At 48.9% G+C, this 20,820-nt stretch overlaps 1 protein-coding gene across 2 annotated transcripts in view; it reads left to right on the top strand.

The window, feature by feature from the left end:
• LOC144174609 (venom peptide isomerase heavy chain-like) overlaps positions 1 to 20,820 on the top strand; it is a 35,385-nt gene that overhangs the window by 10,563 nt on the left and 4,002 nt on the right. For both annotated transcript variants that reach the window (XM_077703385.1, XM_077703386.1), the window contains exons 4-8: positions 8,942 to 9,196; positions 12,379 to 12,473; positions 16,396 to 16,502; positions 17,688 to 17,953; positions 19,054 to 19,226. In XM_077703385.1, the coding sequence (XP_077559511.1) occupies positions 8,942 to 9,196; positions 12,379 to 12,473; positions 16,396 to 16,502; positions 17,688 to 17,953; positions 19,054 to 19,226 (896 nt within the window). The remainder of the gene's footprint in view (positions 1 to 8,941; positions 9,197 to 12,378; positions 12,474 to 16,395; positions 16,503 to 17,687; positions 17,954 to 19,053; positions 19,227 to 20,820) is intronic.

The following is a 20,820-nucleotide window of genomic DNA, read 5'->3' as shown; positions in this document are numbered from 1 at the left end:
GTTTCGGTGAATTTCAAATCTGCTTGATTTTATTGTGTGTGTGCCATGGGATTCACTTCGTCAGACCTGAACTTGACAGTGTTTACGGCGTTGCGTTGCTTGCGCCGCTTCCGTCGGCGATTGTGTTCGTGTAGCTCGTCGCGTGCTTGATGCATGTGGGGGCGTAGACGTCTGGTTTGTCCGGTGGCGAGCTGCGCTGTGTAGGGATGGCATAGTTCGGCGCGTTGAGGACGTTGCTTGAATTGACGCGTGCGTTGCGTATGGTGCGGGAGCCGTTTAGCTTTTCGTTTAGTGTGTGGTAGTGGGGCGTTTTCGTAGGGTGGCATGGCTGATCGGTCAAAGTCGTTGCGGCTCCGTGCTCGGAGTCACCGTGGTTGTTTCGGAAGTGAAACCGTTGTGGTGGGGGCTGAAGCGGGCGTAGTTCGTGCCGTCCGTTCGGTCCCACATTCCTCGGCGTCGCAAGCGTGACTTCGTCGTCAGGGCATTCGATGCTTCGTCTGGATCGGATTCATTCGTTGCCGTTCTTGCCCTGTCCGTGTAGTCGCTCAAAACCTTGTCTTTTGCCCGTTGTTTCGAGAATACTATAATCGCTATCTCTCCCATACAAGCAGGCTCCGTTTATCGCGAGTCCGCTTGCTCGCGGTTGCGTCCTCTTGTACGAAATGGTGTTTGTCGTGTGAGTCTCGATCGGAGCGCGGGTGCCGGTGATCTTGTTAATTCTGGCTCGGACATGCCGCATGCGCTGGCCGTGTCGTTGCTCGTTGACGGACCTACTTGCACGAGTGTCATGTCGTTCGTCCGCTGGACTCGGGAGGGAGCAGTGGGTGTCGGAGAGCTCGTACTTTCCGGTAGGGTTGAACCGCGTGCGCTGGGTCTTTTGTTGCTTGTGGCCAGGTGATTTCTGCGCTTGTAACATTCGCTGGCCAAGTCCGGATAGCACCTGCAGTGGGAGCGGACGATGTCGCGAACAGCAGTTTCCTCCGTGTGTGTTGGCTTGGTGGCGTTCCGTGCGTTGTGCATTTCGTTCTCCGTGGTCAGCTCCACTGGTTTTCAGTTGGATGTCGTTCGCCACTCCTGGTGCGTTTCGTGCGCTGTGCGTCTCGTTTTATCTAGGAAACTCCCCTATAATTGGGGTGCGGTCGTTCGCCACGTATGGTGCATTTCGGGCGCCGTGCGTCTTGCTCGCTTGTCGTGGCCATATCCACCAATCCGGATGCGATGTCGTTGGTTGCGTGGACCCACGCCGGGACAGCACGTGCGGAAAATGTACGTACCGGCTCCGTTGCGTTCCGTGCTCTCAGCGTTCCGTTCGTGTACGTCTGTACCGGAAGAGCAGGTGCCAGGAACGTGGTGCCTTCTGGCTCGTGCGCGCTGCGTACGTTGCGCGTCTCGTTGCTCGTTGCTGGAATGACCTGCGCGTGGGCGATGTAGCTCGTGGGCGATGTAGCAGAGCAACGTGTGTTCGTGATCTCGCCAGAAATGCACTGACCTATGCGTCTCCGTAATCGTGGCGATTACCTGGGAAAGGTCCGGTGAGCACGCAATCACAATTTTGCATGCGTCGTCTCGTTCATGTGCGTGCCGTCGTGCACTCTGCCTGTGCCCGGATCTCGTGCAGTCCAGGCACCGTGGAAAACGTGCGGCCGACTCTCGCCAGTTGTCTCATAAAACTTTCTCGTTCATCGCGCAGCCTTCTGCTCTCAAACAGCGCCGCTTGCACGGTCCTCTGCCGTTTGTTGTCGGAGGCACCCTGAAGTACCGTTGACACATTCGTTCGTTTGGAGAGATGGCGACGTTCTTCGTTGTCCTCTAGAAGACGCAAGATGATGTCGTCCTTACGGCCAGAGCAGGGTAGCCCTCGTAATCGTAATGCGCTCACGAACTGCTGTTTCTTCGTAGAGCATAGGACGTAGCGTTCCGTTGAAGGCAGCACTGTGTCGACCACCGCTGGCGTGGAGTGCGTCGGTGCCCCATGTCTGCGTGCTGCACTCTCGTAGTCGTGGTGCGGTCTGTCCAGGTTGTTAGTCCGTTCGTCCTCCGCTCGGCCTTAAATCATGATCCTGTCGACTGCAACATCTTAGCTACGTCGTGGCTCGAATGAAAGGCTAAACAGAAAAAAATAAAATGTTTAACTAATTAGAAATACTGAGATTACATATACATAAGGACAGAGAAGCCCGAGAAGAAAACGTCTTACACGGTGCATTGTCGTAGGGCTTCCCACTGCGCGAAGGCACGTACACGGGAGAGAGCGAAACGGGACGTACACACTCGCGTTTTGAATCGCGGGCTGAATCGCGGGGCAGTTGGCCAGTTGTAGAGAGGGCGCATTATGTACATGAAGCTACTTAACGGCGACCCCAGTAGCTCCCATGTGTACAGCGAGGCGTGATATTAAGTTGCAATAATGAATTATCTTTATGGCGGACACAGAAAGACAGACTGACAGGCCAACATTGTCGCGCTCAAGTGGCCAAAGAAAGACTATCGTCTTTAAAACCATCTGGAAAGAGACGCTGCCGCCGCTGTTCCGAATTCTGCGAACATTGCGCAACGGTATCCCTCGCAACCGCCGCCCGCCCGCAAAGTAAGAGATAAACAGAAAGACGAAAACCGGCTAGCGCGCGAAAAGCCAAAGAGGGAGGTCCCGCCGCGAAAAAGGGACAGGACGGGCGCTACGCGTCGTTGTGTCTATTTCCGTTAACAGCTAGGCCAAAACCCACACGGGTCTGATCTTACTCACTAATTTTTCTATGCGTGTGTGTGCGGTTAACCAGAGCGCCCGACACAAATTTGCTGCACCTGGCGACGCGCCGACGGTGGGCACGATTCGCGCCTCGGTCAGCCAGCCCGCGGCAGACGTGCCGCAACTGGCGGCACGCGGCGCCGCCGAGTCTACTCTCCTTTTCCCATCGAGACGACCGCACCAAATCATGCTTGGGACGACCGGCCCGCAAAAGACACGCAGCGACGAGTAGACTCTGGAGACGGCGCCGCTGAGTCGCCTCCCCTTTCCCATTCGTGGCTCGGCTGACGCAATCACTTCGCCTGCATTCGCCGGATTCACTGCGGCCAGTGATAGTCCTGATTGGAAAGATTCGAACTGCACGCGGCTGCGGCGGAACCCCGGCGGTATAAAACCAGCCCTGAAGCAGCGGCTGTGCAATGGCATTTCATCGGAGGCACTGAGTTGAGAAGTGCCTTTGTGCGAGCCATGGAACGCTCTTGCTACCTTTGTATATATTGTATATGAATGCAGCTTAAAATCACCGTCTGCTCGACAACTTCATCGCTATCCTCTGCGCCGCGTCGATGGCGGACTGAGCAGGGCAACGTCGCAACATCTATGCATCTGTATTGTTAACCTGTGGCTTTTGTATCTATGTTGTACAACGCGCCCCTTATGTAACACCCCGCTGTGGGGTCTTTAAGGAAATAAAGTGAAGTGAATCGAACAGTGGTGACTGAGCTAGAATGGCCCAGTCCCAACAGTGTGTGTGTGTGTGTTCGGGGGGGGGGCATGGAGAGGGTATCGGTCGCAGTCGAGGGCCGCAGGGCACCCAGTTGCTGCCGGTACTTGGCAGCCGTTACAGCAGCGTAGAACTGCTCTGCCGTGCTTTGTGTACTCGAGAACAAAGTTTGTAGACGCGTTTTTCGGAGGCGTGATAGCTTGCACTGACGTCACTGTATTGCCGTGTTGGTGGGTTGGTTGCACAGTAGAAATATGCAGCTCCTATCTCGAGCAACGCGGATGAAGCTGACAGCGATCGATCAAAAAGTGCGGTGACGTCGTTATGTGCAATCCACATGTTTTACGAGACGTTCCAAGATGCGAGCTTAAGCGACAATCCCGGCGTCTGGCGTTGGCGTTCATCAATTCAAAACAATTCCTTCACGAGGCCTCTCACAGTGCGAGCTTAAACTCGGCGGTATAGTTGCTAGCGAGGGGGGGTCGCCCCGCCTGTAAACAGTAGTGAAGGTAGGAGAATAACAACCACCGAAATTCACCATCGTCAGCGCCCTCATTACATGGTGGCATAAACGAGAAGCGGCGAATCGGGTTGCCACTCGAAAGTAAAGTCATTCGAAAGCAAAACGCTCCTCCAGGGGCAAGATGATAGAGCTCTTCGACAAAGTATGCGAGGCTAAACAAGGCGCCGCACGCGTTGAACTGGGTATTATTATGTCCGATTCACAACTCACAAACGTGCTTAGGTGTACTTGGATATTTTATTTCCATTGCTGGGGCAAATTCCACCGCCGCGCCTGCACGCCGTAGTGCACGGTGGGGCTATATGCTCACTTGTAAATGACACTACACGAGACCATATTACTAGCGAACCTGAGCAAAATGTTTCAAAACGGGAACCTAATAAAACCATATGGGCGCACGTACATCAGCCAAACTGTCGCTTGAATAAGCACAGCGAACGTTACAAACCACGCAGTCGGTTTGACACGAGTAACGTAAATTAACTGCGACTGTTGAAATGAGCGGTTCGGCTCACGAAACGACTACACAGCGTGACATGCGTCTACGGAAACTTCTGAAGACCGAAAAAGAGGGACTTCAGTACGCCTAGTTCGTGCGTTGTTAGCAGCCTCCACCGCCTCTCCCCTAAAACAATTGGAAGGGAGCAAGCGCAATGAAGCCGCCACGCGTTCACAGGCCGCGTCAACAAAAATAACTGCGGCAGTCAACAAGTCCCATCAGAGAAGAGCAACTGCGGCCGCGTTTCCCGCCGGGCCTTCACCCCCTCCTTTTTCCCTCTTCACCGTGACCCCTTTGCGAGCGACTGCCAAAAAACGCTTACAGCGCCAAACAGGGACCGGGAAAGGAGGGAGGTGCAGTTTTCGTTGTCTAATTTTACCATCCTTGACAGTTAAGCTGCACAGCGGCACCGCTAAATGTTTGCGACTCGTACACGCGCGTCCGGACTCGAGCTCGTGATAAAACTTGTTTGCACTACTGTACTCAGGAGTGCATATACTCATGAATACACAGTACTCATGAGTACACAGTATTCATGAGTATTGTACTCATGAGTGCTGTGTACTCATGAGTACTGTATACTCATGAGTACTGTATACTCATGAGTACAGTGTACTCATGAGTACTGTGTATTCATGAGCACTGTGTACTCATGAGTACTGTGTACTCATGAGTACTCATACTCATTAGTACTCAAACTCATGAGTACTCATACTCATGAATACTGTACTCATGAGTACTCATACTCATGAGTAGTGTACTCATGAGTACTGTACTCACGAGTAGTGGACTTACCCCTGTACTCACTCGTCATCGTACTCACTGTTTTTTTCGGGGTGTGTGATCACTCATCATCGTACTCACTCGTGAGTTTGAGTACAAATGAGTACAAATGAGTGTACTCACGAGTGAGTACGCCGACCTATGGCTCAATTGCTCGGGGCTGGAGTTTCAAAGGGCTCTAGTTCGACGGTGAGAGTGGCGGCCTTGACCAATGGGGTCCCGGAATAGGGACTGCACCTGTGCGGAGCGCCACAGGCCCTAACTCTCTTCTATTCTGATCAAAAATAAAGTTTCACTCCTCCTCCTCCTCCAGAACGCGCGCAGGCTGGCACTGGCGCGCTAGCGAGTTCTCGTTGGCGTGCTGTTGCCATAAGCACCGACTGCTTGCGGGCAGTGGGCACAGGCCAGAATGAACAGACCCTTGGCCTGGTGCGAACACGCTTTTTACGGTACAGGCATGAGTGAGGCAAGCTCCAAATATGGGGGAAAAGCGCATGACATTTTGGCGTCTGCGGGTACGCGGAGGGCGTCCATGCACTGCGTAGGCCTCGGCTAGTGAATGCTACGATTCGAAGCCGTCCTGGGAGGCTTATCTTTATGCATTTTCACAGCTGACGACATGGCAGAAGCGCGGTACGATGATTACTGAGTTATTGAGAATGCCCATCCAACAACGCCACCGGTTGTGTTTTACAGAACCGAAACCGAAACCGAAACTTGTTTGGTTGCTCACCTTGGGCATCGTCCAATCACGGTACCCGCTCCTCCTAACGTCACAGCTTTAGTTGGTGCGGCCGCCGCAAACCGCGCATGGTAGTTTTTCTTTTTTCGCGCTTTGTAAAATAATTATCGATTTGTCAACCGGATAAACAATGAAAAGTGTGCTAATTTGAGCCAGTCTACGCAGTCCAAGCAAAAACGGGAGCTTGACAAATTCACTTCAGTGTCCCTTTAACTGGGATAGTAGGGTGTTTAGAAGCGGCTGTAACTCCTGTTCTAAGTTTTGTTGCAGATACGGTACAACCAATCACGCCAGGTTTATTCGCTACGTGGAAAGTCAAACAATAAAATGTTATACTATCCTGGTTAAAGAAGTTGTGTAGGAGCATCGAAGTGTGAATTTTCAGGGAGTGCGTATATATTCTATACATAATTTCCGTACACGTGCACTCCTCTACGAACATTGCATGCCTTGGAGGCCCTACTCTTACATGACTCGGAGCCCTTTATTAAACGGCGTTTTATTAAATGCCCAACATGATTCATGTACACACAGGAAGTGTCGCATCATATGTTGCGGGCGGACGAACGAACGACGGATTTATATAGGTAGTCGCCAAAGAATGCTTACGCATTAAAGAGGCTATAAAGACAAAAAAATGGGTTCAATTTGAAAGAACGATCTTCTGGTAACTCAGTCGGCTTCATTCTCGTTACGGGAAGACTTTTTTTTTTTTTTTTTTAACGGGAAAACACGCGATATATACTTAAATACTTTCAAACTTCGCGCGTAAGTGAATATGGGCCTGGGTTAAAAAAGGCATAGTTATCAATGTTTTAAGTGCACGTTCGCATTCAAATGATATTATCAGACAAAACTAGAGGCTCCACTACAGCCGCTCAGTCATGTTTCTTGGGGGTGGCTTAGCTCCGCGGCCGCAATTCGCACGAACAAGATTCTGTGACGTCATAGAAAAGTGACGTCATAGAAAAAGTGGCCGGGGAGTCGCCACTGGTTCGCATGTTTTCTTTGATTTCTCGATTATTTGTTTGAAGTTTACGATGGAATTGGTGTCATTGTAATCGGAACAAAGCAGTCTTTGTGATAAAATAAACTTGTATTTTGTCTTCACTGCCCCTTTAAGAGAAACGCCCTCAATCGCAGTTCGCTAACGACGTTCATTTCTCGTTCTCTTCTGGCCGCTTACCGGCTTACGTCCGTGTGTGGTTCCGGAAAGGAGCCATAACACACACACGCACACCCTAATGACCAGCTTCAAAACAAATCGGTAACGTCGGTCCACTAAAAATAGCCTAGATGCGCGGGAAAACAATGTCATTAAGCTGGGCACGTTAGACACACCCTTAATCGCAGCTTGAAAATGACACTCCATTTCGTGGCTGTGAACGCCCGAGTCCTTCCTCCCATGGACGTGCTCAGGAGAGTATCAGCGGAGTCTGTGCCGTATACAAGCTATAGCGACAATCTCATCATGCAGATGCACTCTCTCTGTAACGAAGCAACGAAACGCTTACTCGTGGGGAATTATTGTTAATACAGAACGCCATGTTGCTACGAAGCATGGTTGGCTGGTTTCGCTAATTGTTTTGTGGCCTTTGCCGTGTCGAGCACGGCTGTCGTATCCTGCACTGAAAGCACAGACGACGCTTGTTATTCTTTGTATCCAGCCACGTCCGGCTACGTTGATTGGCAGGGCAAGAGTACACAATAAGCTCGTTTCTCACCGAGATTACTCCGGATCGATGGACCATATGTTCTCGGTGCGATTGCATGTTTCTATAAAGGACTGCGCTCCAAGGTAAACACGCGCTCACGAAACGTCGCATCATTCGACGGGCGCGCTGAGAACGCGCACGCGAATTTATTCGATGGCGTCTTCGCCGTCTGCCGGTTTGTCATTGTGTTATTGGAACTCATGTTCGCTCTATGTTGTAAAATTTATCGGCCACACAAATATCTTGTCATCTTTGACGTCGTACTGTGCTAAAGTAGGTAACGGAAAAAGTCGTGCTTCGTGGCAGTTCGCTGCGTGCCCTTAAACGTTCGCAAGTAGTTTTTAGAGGGAAAGCTGCACTACGCTATGTCTCGCAAGGTCATTTATTGCGTCGCAATGACCTTGAGCTGCCGGGGCGCAAGTGTGGCAGGTGTGACGTCACGCCACGTGATCCGCTGTGGAGAGGCGTCGCTGCTGCGATCGCTCGGAACATAGAGTTTCATACTAATGTATCCTAGAGGGAAATCGGGCACCACTGTCTAGGGGAGCCGCGCTTCGGCGAGCATTCCGTCATGTACCGGGCAGGCACGTTCCACTTGTCCTTGACATGGCTCATCAACAGGCTGAAAAGCTGGCTCTGGCTCCAAAAAAGCAACAATATTACTGTAGAAGGTTCGTCAAATTTGTTTTGTTATTATAAAATTGAACCTTCAAAAACATTAACTCGTCAATGATTATGCAGAAGCTTCATGCACGATGAACAATAAAAAATGTTACCCTTTTTTCTGCTTTTGGCTCGAGACAAAAAAGAAGCCATATGACTAGCTAAGCCAAGTAGGCGAGGAGCGTCGCTAGCGACAATGGCGCCGACCACGGCAGCCCGAGACTGAAGCGACAGATTTCCCTCTATTATATATTAGTATGAAACTCTATGGCTCGGAGTGTCACCGCTACGGTACCACGCTACTAGGCGAGGGTGTAACGACTGCTTCGCCTGTGCTTGGTCCCTCATTCCCGCCGTGGATGGCGCACCACCGCCGTGGCAGGTGTGACCTAACTTTCATGAAACAATATGTGCATAGTCTTTGCAAACCTAGTCAAACAGACATTTCGCTCGTTATAACTATAGGTTTATATGTGCCAAGCCTCACCCATTTTCATTCCTATTGCATGCCTGTGAGATGACTTTTGCCACTTGGGTGGGACGCAGACGCTGCACCGTGCACCGTGGAAGGTTCGGGACGGCCCGGTCGGTGCGTGCCACTGGACACCTGCGGAGCCTTGGTGGAAGCTGTGCGCCGCAAGCAGTTCCCCAGCCTGTGCGACCTCAAAGATGGCGTTGCGCACGCCTGCTGCCCTACCAACAGTGAACCTGCGGTGGCGGCGGTGTCCCCAGTCACGACGCCGAGGCCGCCACTCGAGAGGGCCATCAAGATCGACGGACTCAAGTACGAGAACGGAAAATGTACGCTCATGGAGGTGAAGTGACGCGCCCAGGCCTAGAAAATGTGCGGCTTGCATTGTGCCGAAGCTACGAGACGTGTCGTGGTTGGAGGGAAGATTATTGGTGGTTAGGTTACGGATTATATATATAGTTAACACAATGTGAACGACAGGGATGGAAGTAAATGAACATAGAGTGGAGTGGAGTACAGAAGGGCAACAACGGTACCCTGTCTACCCTTGCGCTCAACTCTATGAAAATATGGAACACCAGCCAATTACGCTACTCAAAGAACCCACAACACGAACCCTGTTGTGTTTTGTTGTGTGTTTTTGGACTTTTTTGTGGGTTGTGTGCCCTTTCTGTTCTGTCCTTATTTTTCGTGGTGCTTTATATCAAACACGCATGAACCAACTAGCCGAAAGCCTTATAGCCGGCAACGAGTTAGTTTAGACCACGTTCGCCGACATCTCGTACAAGAATGTTCGTTGTACACGTCTAGACTTTGCTATGCCCTTGCTATTTACCAACTCGAACCTATGAGCGTAAATTACCGTGTTATCACTCACATCAACTGCCGTATATTCAAAGATGGAAAGTGAATTCAGAAGGCTTAGTTCCTAGTAAACTGGTCTTCGCATTGGCATGCTAGGAAAGCACCTGTTTTCGCTTTCGTAAGGAAGTCGTGTCGTGCGCTGCCTTCCGTTATAGCCTCACTTTAGATGCCATCGTACGTACAGAAATGGGGGATGCTCGCTTGGAGCATCTTCCCGTTCTAAATCGTAGATTGCTTTTGCTTTCTCCAGCCACGGTGAAGAAATGTCTCGTTAATATCTAGTTCATTTGTTGCTGCGGCCGAAACTTCCAAATCACGTCACAACTTGCGTTGAATTGCAGAGGTAGAACCGGATAGATATAATAATTTAACACACGCACACCATGCACGTGCTAAACGGGCATGTGTGGTTGACCGATGCCGCGCAGGGATATAGTCCATAGAATACGTGACAGTCGTGTGTAAGCGAAATCATTGCGTCTTGATCATATCCCGTGATTTAACAAGAAGGCTGTCGTCTGTTATGGCTCTCTCTAAAAACACATGCGGGAAAGCTCACGTAAAACACTTATCTGCAGTCACTAAGTGGTCTGGAATGGAACTGCTTGAATTGTAAAACCAGAGGAGTGGTGGTGGGTAAATGCGGATTATGACACTCAACTAAAAAATATCGAACCACAACCACCAAACAATACACTTTGAATGCTTTTGCGGTTTTTTGGCGTCGCGAAAACTACAGCAGCTGTGTAGAGAGTGATAGAAAAAAAAAATTATTGAGAGACTAGTTCTTAGATGACTTGCATTGCACTTAACCTGAAAAAAAAAAATCATTTTTTTTCGTGCTAGAAGTTGTTTTTCTTTACGTCTCTGCTTCAAAGATCACTTTTAGAAAACTTCGGTGCTATATACGACACTCCTTATGGCGTACGTCCTCTTTGGTTTTCTATGGAGTGACTCAGCCATGTTGTTATTCAAGTTGACCGTTATTCTTTTTAGATTTCTCCAATACCTTATATAAAGCAAAAAAAGAAAGATATGAGACTAGCCGCAATTTTTGCGACTTCAGCCACAATGTTTTTACGTTTCTGCTGTTATCGAACCGACTTCACTCGAATGAGCTTAGTCGTTATCGATAACTACTTTTGGGGCTGAAATCCGTTTCAAATGAGGCGCCAATGTTGAAATGAAGTCTTATTTGAGCCAACACTACAAGCACAAAATACGCTACCTTTTCTTAACACGAAATTGTTTTATTCCGGGAGACACGAAGATTTCAGTGACGTCATATCCGTCACGGAAATGACGCCAGTGCAACGATGCAAGCGGCCTGTAAAGGGTGCACCCCCGTACACGGGGTCTCCTTGCGGGGAAGATACTTTTAGTACTAAAGAGTACATTATACTTAGGGTTGTTCGTTTTCGAATTTTATATTTTAACACGAAAGTGTTTTATGCCGGGATACACCAAGATTTCACTGACGTCATATTCCTCACGAAAATGACGCCAGTACACCTTTGTCGAAGCGACCCGCCAGAAGGACGTCGCTCCCCAAGCACACCCACAAGACAGCCGCCGACCCGCAAATCATGCTCAGCAGCAGATTTCGCTGCATATTTCACTTTCATGTTTTACCGATTCATATGACAGAGGAATCAACCACAGTTTTCTCTTAGATAATTTGGTTTATAACATCAGGGCACTACAGAATAACCGCATGCATTATTGTAGAATGTAATAACACACAGGATTTCTAAAGCTACAACCATGACATTGCCCTCAAAAGAGACTGCGGAACATCACAGCTAGGAAAGCTGACAAAAGCTGTCGAATGTCTGCTCGAATGAACTCGCATTTCATCCCTGCGGCGTGCCTCAATATACGTCAAGCTTTGCGGGAAAATAACTGAGAATCACGGAACAACTTTTCACGAGTTATAAAATTAAGAAAAAAATAATTTCCGCCTCAGTTTCTATTCGCAGACTCTGAAAACCGCGGCGTTTATTGGCTCCCGATCTTTTCCCAGGCGGTGCTCGAATTGCGTATAGCCATTACGCAGACACTTGGAGGCTAACTAAGAGGGCTCAACCTAAATTGAAGACGACTCAGCGCGCAATTGAACGGAATATGATAGGTGTAGCATTAAGGGACAGGAAGAGAGCGGAGTGGGTCAGGGAACAAACGCGTGTTAAGGACATATTAGTAGAAATTAAGAAGAAGAAATGGACGTGGGCAGGGCATGTAATGCGAAGCCAAGATAACCGTTGGTAGTTAAGGGTAAGAGAGTGGGTCCCTAGAGAAGGCAAGCGTGGCAGAGGGCGACAGATAGTTAGATGGGCAGATGAGATCGAGAAGTTTGTGGGGATAAATTGGTCGCAGCTGCGGGGTAATTTGAGATTAATGGGAGATGCCTTTGCCCTGCAGTGAGCGTAGATCGGCTGGTGATGATGATGATTACGCGTAAGGGGCTTTGAGTGGCCCGGCGGAAACTCCCACGCTGTTCATTTGGCAGACGCTGTTCCAAGAAAGAACTCGTCAGATGGTTTATTGTCTCTGGAACACCTGCTGAGTTAAGCTCCTCTCGACGTTCACAAACACCTTCCCAGTGGCCGTAAGTGTGAATTTATTTATTTTTTGTTGTTATTTTCAGACTGCGGCAAGACGCCAAATAGACCAGGCCACATTGATTTCAGACCAGTTGTGCACGGTGGTAAAGATGCTGAACTTGGCGCCTACCCTTTCATGGTGAGTAATTGGGGAAGTGAGTCATTGGTGAAGAGAGGGACAGACCACCTTTTATGCTTTTGTCTTTCGCACTGCCGCTCAAGTTAGGCTAAGTTCTTCACGCTTCAAAAACATTACCCACACACGTACCTGTCTGAGCTCTACGTATTGTTGTGCCGCGCTCTTGGCATATACAAGGAAGACCGGTGAGGCGAATGTAGCTCACAGATAAGATAAGTAATGTAATTAGTTTTTTTATGATGTCTAGTGAGCTGCTTCTACTAAATTACATTATTATTTTAAGGACATCTCATTCATACCTTCACGACATTTTTATGGAGTTATATGAGACATTTAGTTAGCCTGTTAGAAGTATTTTATACCGAATGAGGTGTATAATATTACATTAACATTTACTTCGTCCCTAAGAAACTCAGATTTAGAGTTCGTGCTTACTGGATTCTCACCAGGCGTTGATGATTCAGCAGAAACACTGACAGTTCCTCAGGACGTCCTCCTTTTTAGCGCAGATTCTCCTTGGCATCGTCGCACCCTTAAATGGCTATTGACCTGATCGCATTGAGAGTAATAAATTATAGAAGGTCTTAACACCGCGTACCCATCAAAGCAGTGATGCTTACGTCCATCGCCTCCTGTATTTTTACAACGCCAAACGCATCAGCCCAGACCGGCCAACCAAGCCCTCTTCTTCTACTCTGGCCACTCTCCCCCAATCGGTAGCCTTCCCAGTGCTTCAATCATGTGACCAGTTCCGCTTGGGGCGACGCGTGGTGGAGAGCGGCAACGTTGGCAAAACATGCTCCGCCGCGGCTCTGAGCTTTCTAGCGCTGGCGCGAGCGCCATTTCTTTGACACTCACAACCATCGGTTGCCTTGGCAACCAGGCACAAGCCTCTCTCGAAGCCAGTTACAGTTGCGTGCTGCCGGTTCAGCTCGGGGCCCCACCTCGCGACATGTGGGCACTACAGGCGTACCGCTCACTCCCATTGGGAAGCGCGCGATGCGTTTGGCATTGTAGAAATACAGGAGGCGATGTTACGTCTCGTGAAGCTGAACTAAAGGTAGCTTCACAGTCATGCGTGGCGCTATCTACATAGATTCATTAATCTTGACAGCATCTCCCGTTTAACAAAACGTTTTCTTTTGTCACTGCGGAACGACCAACTCGGTATCGATTCCTGCTATAACGGCCATGATAACGCTTACTACTAAGTCGATAACTTCATAGCGAATTTCGCAGCACCATGCCTATCGTGTACTTACGCTATCAAAGTTCGATGCGAAGTTGCTGTTAACTTTCTCAAATCTTCAAAACTCCCAAGTGACGTCAGACGTCAAATACAATACCCGTATAAAATAGTTTTTATGACAATAAAATTTACTCGTGCCGTTGTCACCAACAAAATTCAGCAGTCCGAATTCCTGTGGCGAAATTCCCTCTTTCTCTGATCATTAGTTTGAAAGGATATGGAGCAAATATCTGACGCGGTATTGTCTGCGATAAAGCTCGAGTAACTTATTGAAGCCCTCAATTTTTCATTTGTTAATACGCATTATCTCAGCGCACTAAGCTTCGTCACACAACTGTAAGAAAACTTTTCGTTGATCGCATATTGCATGCTTCGGGCTTGGTGTGTCAGGTCGCCATTTACAAACCATCCCATTTTTAAAGCGAAAGCTTTATTAGTGGGACTGATTGCGTCCTCTCAAATGACTAATTGATTGATTTTGAGGTTTAACGCTCCGACGCTACACGGGCGATGAGGCGCGCCGTATAGTGGAGAGCGCCGGATTAATTCGACACATTTGGGGATCTTTAACGTGCGCCTAAATCGCAAACACACGGGCGTTTCTGCGTTTCGGCTTTCTGTCAAATAACTCATGCATTTCCCCATAGACCGGTTGGTCGACCGAAAAGCTCTGATAAGATCTCTGGACAAACAGCGCGCGCATGAAACCGGGCTTCCACTGCGTCAAGACGGTCACTTGAAAATCGCGAAAAAGGGACGGTTCCAGATAAGATAACACTCGCATCTATTAATAAGAAGAAGGAGTACAATACCATACCTTTATCTCATAAACCATGCATTGGTATACATTTAGACCGCTCGTAGATGCGTTTACTCAGTGTGCGAAAAATCGTCGCATATGTTCGTTCTTCGTTTGCGATTTGGGTCTTTGAAGTTTTGACGATCGGTTCGACGCAAGCTCCCTGCATTTGACGAAGCTTTCGCGCTTCCCACAGCTTCCTTTAGAAAGGGATGATAACTTTTTCTCTTTAAAAGCCAACTTACGCCGATATGAGAGCCGTGCTTCTGAACACGAATTTAACCACTCGGTATCAGTGCTGGCATCAGTTACTCCGGCAACTATAGTATAAACGAGTTACAAACGGCGCAGGAACAGGACGATATGAGGATCACACAAACACGGCGCTGATGTGTCAGGTTGTTGTCACGGCGCTGATGTGCACAGCGCCGTGTTTGTGTGATCCTCATATCGTCCTGTTCCTGCGCCGTTTGTAACTCATTTATGTACCAACTCGCACCTACAATCTGTGTTGCAGTCAATAACTAGTATAAAGTAGCGCCGAAAAATCCCTACAGTTTCCTACACACGTTCAAATGACACATTAAAAAAAAACATCCGCTGCTTCAAAATTAGACATGGCGACTTGTCATAGTGCAAAAATAAGGCGGGTAGATGTGTTGCAGATTGGTTTTAGGTGCGGAAGCACGCCTCATTTGGCTCATTTGCGTCATTGAGCGGGTCGGAATGGATCTTGCTTGTTCCCTCTAACCTGGGAGATAGATGAAGCGAAAGAACTAGAGATTGATTGATTGATTGATTGTGGGGTTTAACGCGCCGACGCAACGCAGGCGATGAGGCGCGCCGTAGTGGAGGGCTCCGGATTAATTTGGACCACCTGGGGATCTTTATCGTGCGCCGAAATCTCGTACACACGGGCGTTTTTGCTTTTCGCCTCCATCAGAAAAGCGGCCGCCGCGGCCGGGAATCGAACCCGCGACCTCGTGCTCAGCAGCGCAAGGCCTGAAAGAACTAGAGACGAAAAAGCGAGCCAGATTCAAATTCGCCATTCCACAGAGTCTTTTTGGCTGCGACGCACGCACTTCGAATGAGCTGCGTTTACCGGCCACCACGGGGTCAGATATACGCTCCGAACACGAGTGCAGATATCGCCGATTCATCTCGTACCATTACCAAGACACTGGAGCTGATCAGTGGACGTTGGGACGGGCGAGCTCAGCAAATTAAGTCCTGTCATTGTGGTTTATGTGATACCGCTGTAACTTTCATCATATATGGCACAAGTTTTTTGTGGATATACGAAAGTTGTGTTAAGTCAAAAAGAATGTTTGCGTTCAAGTCATACCAAAGAAAATTGGCTGAAGATGCTCTAGTGGTGGGGATTCAACGTTTGGCAGGTAAGATCAGATCGAAAAAAAACTTCATTGTTGCCAGGGGCGGGACCTTTTTCAGGTCGGCTTCAGTGCCCTTACGGCGACGGCAGGATTCCTATAGTTCTCTGCGGTGTCTTCTGCCACCTGGGCTAGTGAGGCCTGGGTCACAGAGTCTGTGCTGAGCATCGCGACCTCACAATGCTGCTCGTTCGTAATTTGGAATAAAATGGGGTGTTTTTCAAGAGTTTGCAGGGTCTTTCTTCGCAGCACCAAACAACATGTGATAGGTATGCGTATTGATGGCGTGGAGGGCATTGGTTAGGCTGCAACAGTTAGCAGTTAAAACAAATAAAAAACAGAAACCTATAATCTCAATCCCGCCTCTTTTTTTATCGGTCAACCAGATAAGGCAAGCACAATTACTTCGGGGGCGCGCCGCCCATATGGACAGGTATTCAAGATTCAAAAAGCACATCGAACGTTTCCTTTGTGCTCCTGCAGGCGGCGGTGTTCCGAGACAACGTCAGAGTCCTCAACTTCTGGTGTGGGGGCACCTTGATAGCCAGGAGGGTGATCTTATCGGCGGCACACTGCTTCCATAACTACCTGTAAGTACGCCAACTTAACAGTCTTCTGGTATTTCCTTCCGCGACCTAAACGGGGGCGGCGAAAGTTCGGGAACAGTGTGTATTGCATCACGAAACAAACTAAGAACGTGGAACTGCAAGGTAATCTGTTCCAGTGATAGCAAAACGTTATTCGAAAGCCTGTACAAGCGAAGCAGGAAAGCTGAAAGGAAGCTTTGTTACTTGGTTTTGCAATTGAAACCGGAGCGGATAAAGCGAGACCCTCTCTCTATCTCTTTCTACTACACACACACACACACACAGATATATATATATATTATATATACACACATTATATTATATATATAATATATATATATATATATATATATATATAGGGAGCAGTTGAACTTTTGAAGATGGTAGAGAACACAAGAAAAGAAAACTTTGAACAAGGTAAAAGCATGATTGTTGCCAACGTTTCAGCAAAGAGACTTGCTTTCGTCAGGGCGAAAGCAAGTCCCTGACGAAAGCAAGTCTCTTTGCTGAAACGTTGGCAATAATCGTGCTTTTATCTTGTTCAAAGTTTTCTTTTCTTATATATACATATACAGTCCTACGCTGTTTAACGCGTGATAACATTACTTGGTCCATTGTGCGATAATCCCGCCGTCGTCAGAAAACCGTGCTCGTGGTACAAAGGTCCTGGCTGAAAAACGGGCAAGGCGGCCTGGTGCAGCGAAGGAAACGTTGATCCCTAACCCACAACGCTAAACTCACCGAAAAGTAATGCTTTCGCGTTTACCGTCATAAGACTGGCTTAAATGCCTCTCCCCCCCCACCCTTCCCCTTAGTTTTTGTTCTTGAGGCTTCTTTCATGAAACCTGTAAGTGATAAATTCGGCGGCTTATGAGCCTTTTATGCCGTTGATTCGAGTCCAGCAACGTTTTGGCGCTAATAAGCACGAAAAGCGCGCCGCAAACACGGCGCGTCCAAAACGAATTTTATGAGCACTGTTTTGCGGCTTTCAGTTAATTCGTGTGCTTTGACAGTCTGTATCTGTGAGGGAAACTGGCCGGACATAGCAAGCTCCTCCGTAGATCGTGTATCATCAGGTTTGCATTCGTATGCTCCGTGAGTCCGTGCCACTCCTTTACCGCTGTGATCACGCTTTACATTACGGGAGAGATATTCGAACAGTTGTTCTTCCTCTGGTTGCTTCCACAGCTTGGACAACCACTACGTAGCCCGCATCGGCGGCGTCAACATATCGGACGTTAGCAGCGGAAGTTTCGTGGAGCGCGAGGTGGTGTCCGTGCACGTGCACCCGGACTTCGACGAGCGGCTGCACTACAACGACGTGGCGCTGCTCTTCCTCAACCGGTCGGTGCTGCCTGCGCACATCCGGCATCCTTTCGCCTGCCTTCCCGAGGCCGGCTCCGTGCCTGACGCCAATGCGGCCACTGTACTTGGATGGGGACACGACACGTTTGGTGAGCGCACAGGGATGCGAAAATCCGTTCCCTTGTACGTACAAGCCCGGAACTTCCTGCACGCACGCAGCGCCATCTACTGCTTCGCTTCGAACACTCCTTCCGGTGTTTCGAGCAACTACTAAATGGGCCCAGCTGTTCAGAGTCAGTAGCCTGGGTGTAAGCTATGCAGAGTGAAAACGCGAATGCTGGATAGACACGCTGAACCTATGGTTTCGTACAGATCACACTTCTGCCATATGATCCTTAATCTAAAAGATGTGTAACACCAGAATTATTATCGCCCTGACTGGCATCCCCTGCTTATCAGTTGTTCACTGTTTCCTCCGTTTTAAACCAAGCGTACATAATGGCTCCGTTTGTTTAGTCTTGTTTCACATCTTGTATTCAACTCATTTGTATGTGTAAATTATAATAAATATGTGCTGTAAATATCATTTCCTACATTGACCTGTAGTGCCACAAATACCACGTGGTAAACAAAACGAAGCCTAGGTATAGGATCGCGGGTTTTGGAGCGGCCATCAGTGGTTCGACATCCACTAGTGACACAATTTTATGGGCGAAGCACCTTAGGGGTTCGGGCTGTCGGCGTCACATATCGTCTCATCTAGTCTCGGTATTAAAACACCAGGACACTCGTTTTCCAACACCTCGCGCAGCTTCTTGGCATACTTCTTAGCATGCTGTGGCGTGTTACACGAAGACAACTTATGGCCAGTCTGTCTCTCATTTAATTGCCTAAATCCGTTTCAACGCAAGAGACGGCGCCACCGCCTCAGCAAGCGCGCGATTGCTCCTCCCACCGGCGCTTCTCCAGCGCCCAATCAGCGTGTGTCGTGTGGCAAGAGAGAGAGACGTAAAATCTTTGAATACACTTATACACTGCATGCTCCGCCCCGCCGCAGGTTTGGAAATGGTCCGGTATATTGCAAGGCCCGTGTTTTTTTTAACTGTGAAACGTTCTCTGTGCTCAATTACACACATTTTAAAAGCAAAGCTTGCTATGCCTCACTGGCGGCGTTCGTCCGAGTTAGACAAACAGCAGGAAAGCCAACTTTAAGTGGGCATTGGAGGTTCAACCTATGAACTGCTTACAGGTGGACGTCTACAGACGGTTCTGCAGCAGGCCCGGATACCATTGATCGACAACCAATTGTGCGAGCGGCGCTACGAGGGCCTGTCGAACTACGCTGACAAGTTCCCCAGAGGAATCAACGGCGACTTCCTCTGCGGCGGAAACCTCACGAACGGCGGCGTCGATGCCTGTCAGGTATCTGTTTGATACCCGCCATTTTGTTCCCAAGTGTGTCTACTTAGTGTTATCCTGAAGACATGACGTCTGACCGACAGTGAGAGTAATGAAGTGGAGGGGTCTGATATACGTATACAGTCGAACCAAGGTACAGCAACAAAAACGAGGCCCTTCGCTGTGGAAACAGGGGTGCACGCGAAGCCTAACTTCAGTGAAAACGAAAGCGAAAGTCGAAACGCAATGATTGCAAAAGGAAAACGAGAACACTTCTGCCAAATTCAGAGCGCGATGACTGAAATGAAAACGCAAAAGCATCAATCGACCAAAATGAAACCCTTTCATTTCGCTGAGCTCTACCCGAATACGAATTTTTGGTATACGTTATTGTAGATCATCCTTCTGCGATTATGGGGAAGGTCTTTTAATAGCTGCCCGTTCTTCCATGAAGCGAACCACGCCCGGCCTACCCATTCCGCGCTAGAAGGTGAACTGCCCGACGAGAGCGAGCGACCCCATCTGCTATGGAGCGTGATGCGAGCGGCGACGCTGATTGGGTCACATTGTGACGTGCTATAGCGCGACACTTGTGTGCGCGGCGCGCCAGTTGCGAACGGCGAGCTCCAACAACCTATCTGCAAGCTCCAGCGGAGGCACAGGCAACACTTCATCGCTGCCAATCCCCGCGTGGGTCCGTGCCGAACACTTCAAGGACATACTTATCATCATCAAAATCGTGATAGACGTCATTATCATCATCTTCAGAACACGTGGATAAAGTTGGCTTTGCCGCAAGGCGTTTCGGCCTACCCCACCACCAACGGCGTAATTGTCAGCCAATACAAGCTCCGCTTGAGAATAGAATGACAATATATAAAACAACTTGCGTATACTTAATGCAGTCCATCGCACTAATGCAATCATAACGGCAGGTGTATTCTTGATGCGAGGATGGCGGCATGTGACCTTGTGCGTGCCTCGTGCAGCCGGTGACAATGACCTTGGCGACCAGAACGCCCCGCGCTCCGCAGGCGGCGTTTGTAGATGTCTTGCAGTAAAATATTTGCATACTAACAAGATACATTGAAATATGAACAATGATGCGCGTAGTCTTTAATAAATGCTCCGCATTCTAAGCGGAGGGCTGCGCATGCGTAGTAAGAATTTATTCCTGATTTTCATACGCGGCCTGTCGCCAGGGTGCGCATGCATGTACTGAAAGCCATGAACTGAATTGTTCCTATTTGATAGTACACACTAGGGGAAAACGTTTAGAGCATGCTCAAAGTGCGTTGTGCAATAAGCAATAATTCGAAGTAACTGTGGTGCCGATAGGCATATATGATACTATGGCTATGTCTAATAAGCACTGTGACTGTATGCGTGCGCACACGCACCTGCGGTGTGCGGTGTGCACACAGGTGTGCGGTGGCCTGATTGTACGTATTAGCGCGTGCGCCTGTACAGTTTTATTCCTTACTGCTTGGTTTCGTATTAGCGACGCTTGGTAACGGAGTAGCCGCACGAAGGCCTTCATCTCGCTAGTTATCTACACCACCGCGTCATGGTTGATTATCACCTTGGGGAGGAGGCCAAGGCATGCTACTGGAAACTC

The sequence above is a fragment of the Haemaphysalis longicornis genome, unplaced genomic scaffold, assembly GCF_048455015.1.
Source record: "Haemaphysalis longicornis isolate Haplotype H1 unplaced genomic scaffold, Haemaphysalis longicornis Haplotype H1 scaffold_3, whole genome shotgun sequence".
Lineage (NCBI taxonomy): Eukaryota > Metazoa > Arthropoda > Arachnida > Ixodida > Ixodidae > Haemaphysalis > Haemaphysalis longicornis.
This window is presented reverse-complemented; position numbering and strand designations above follow the sequence as displayed.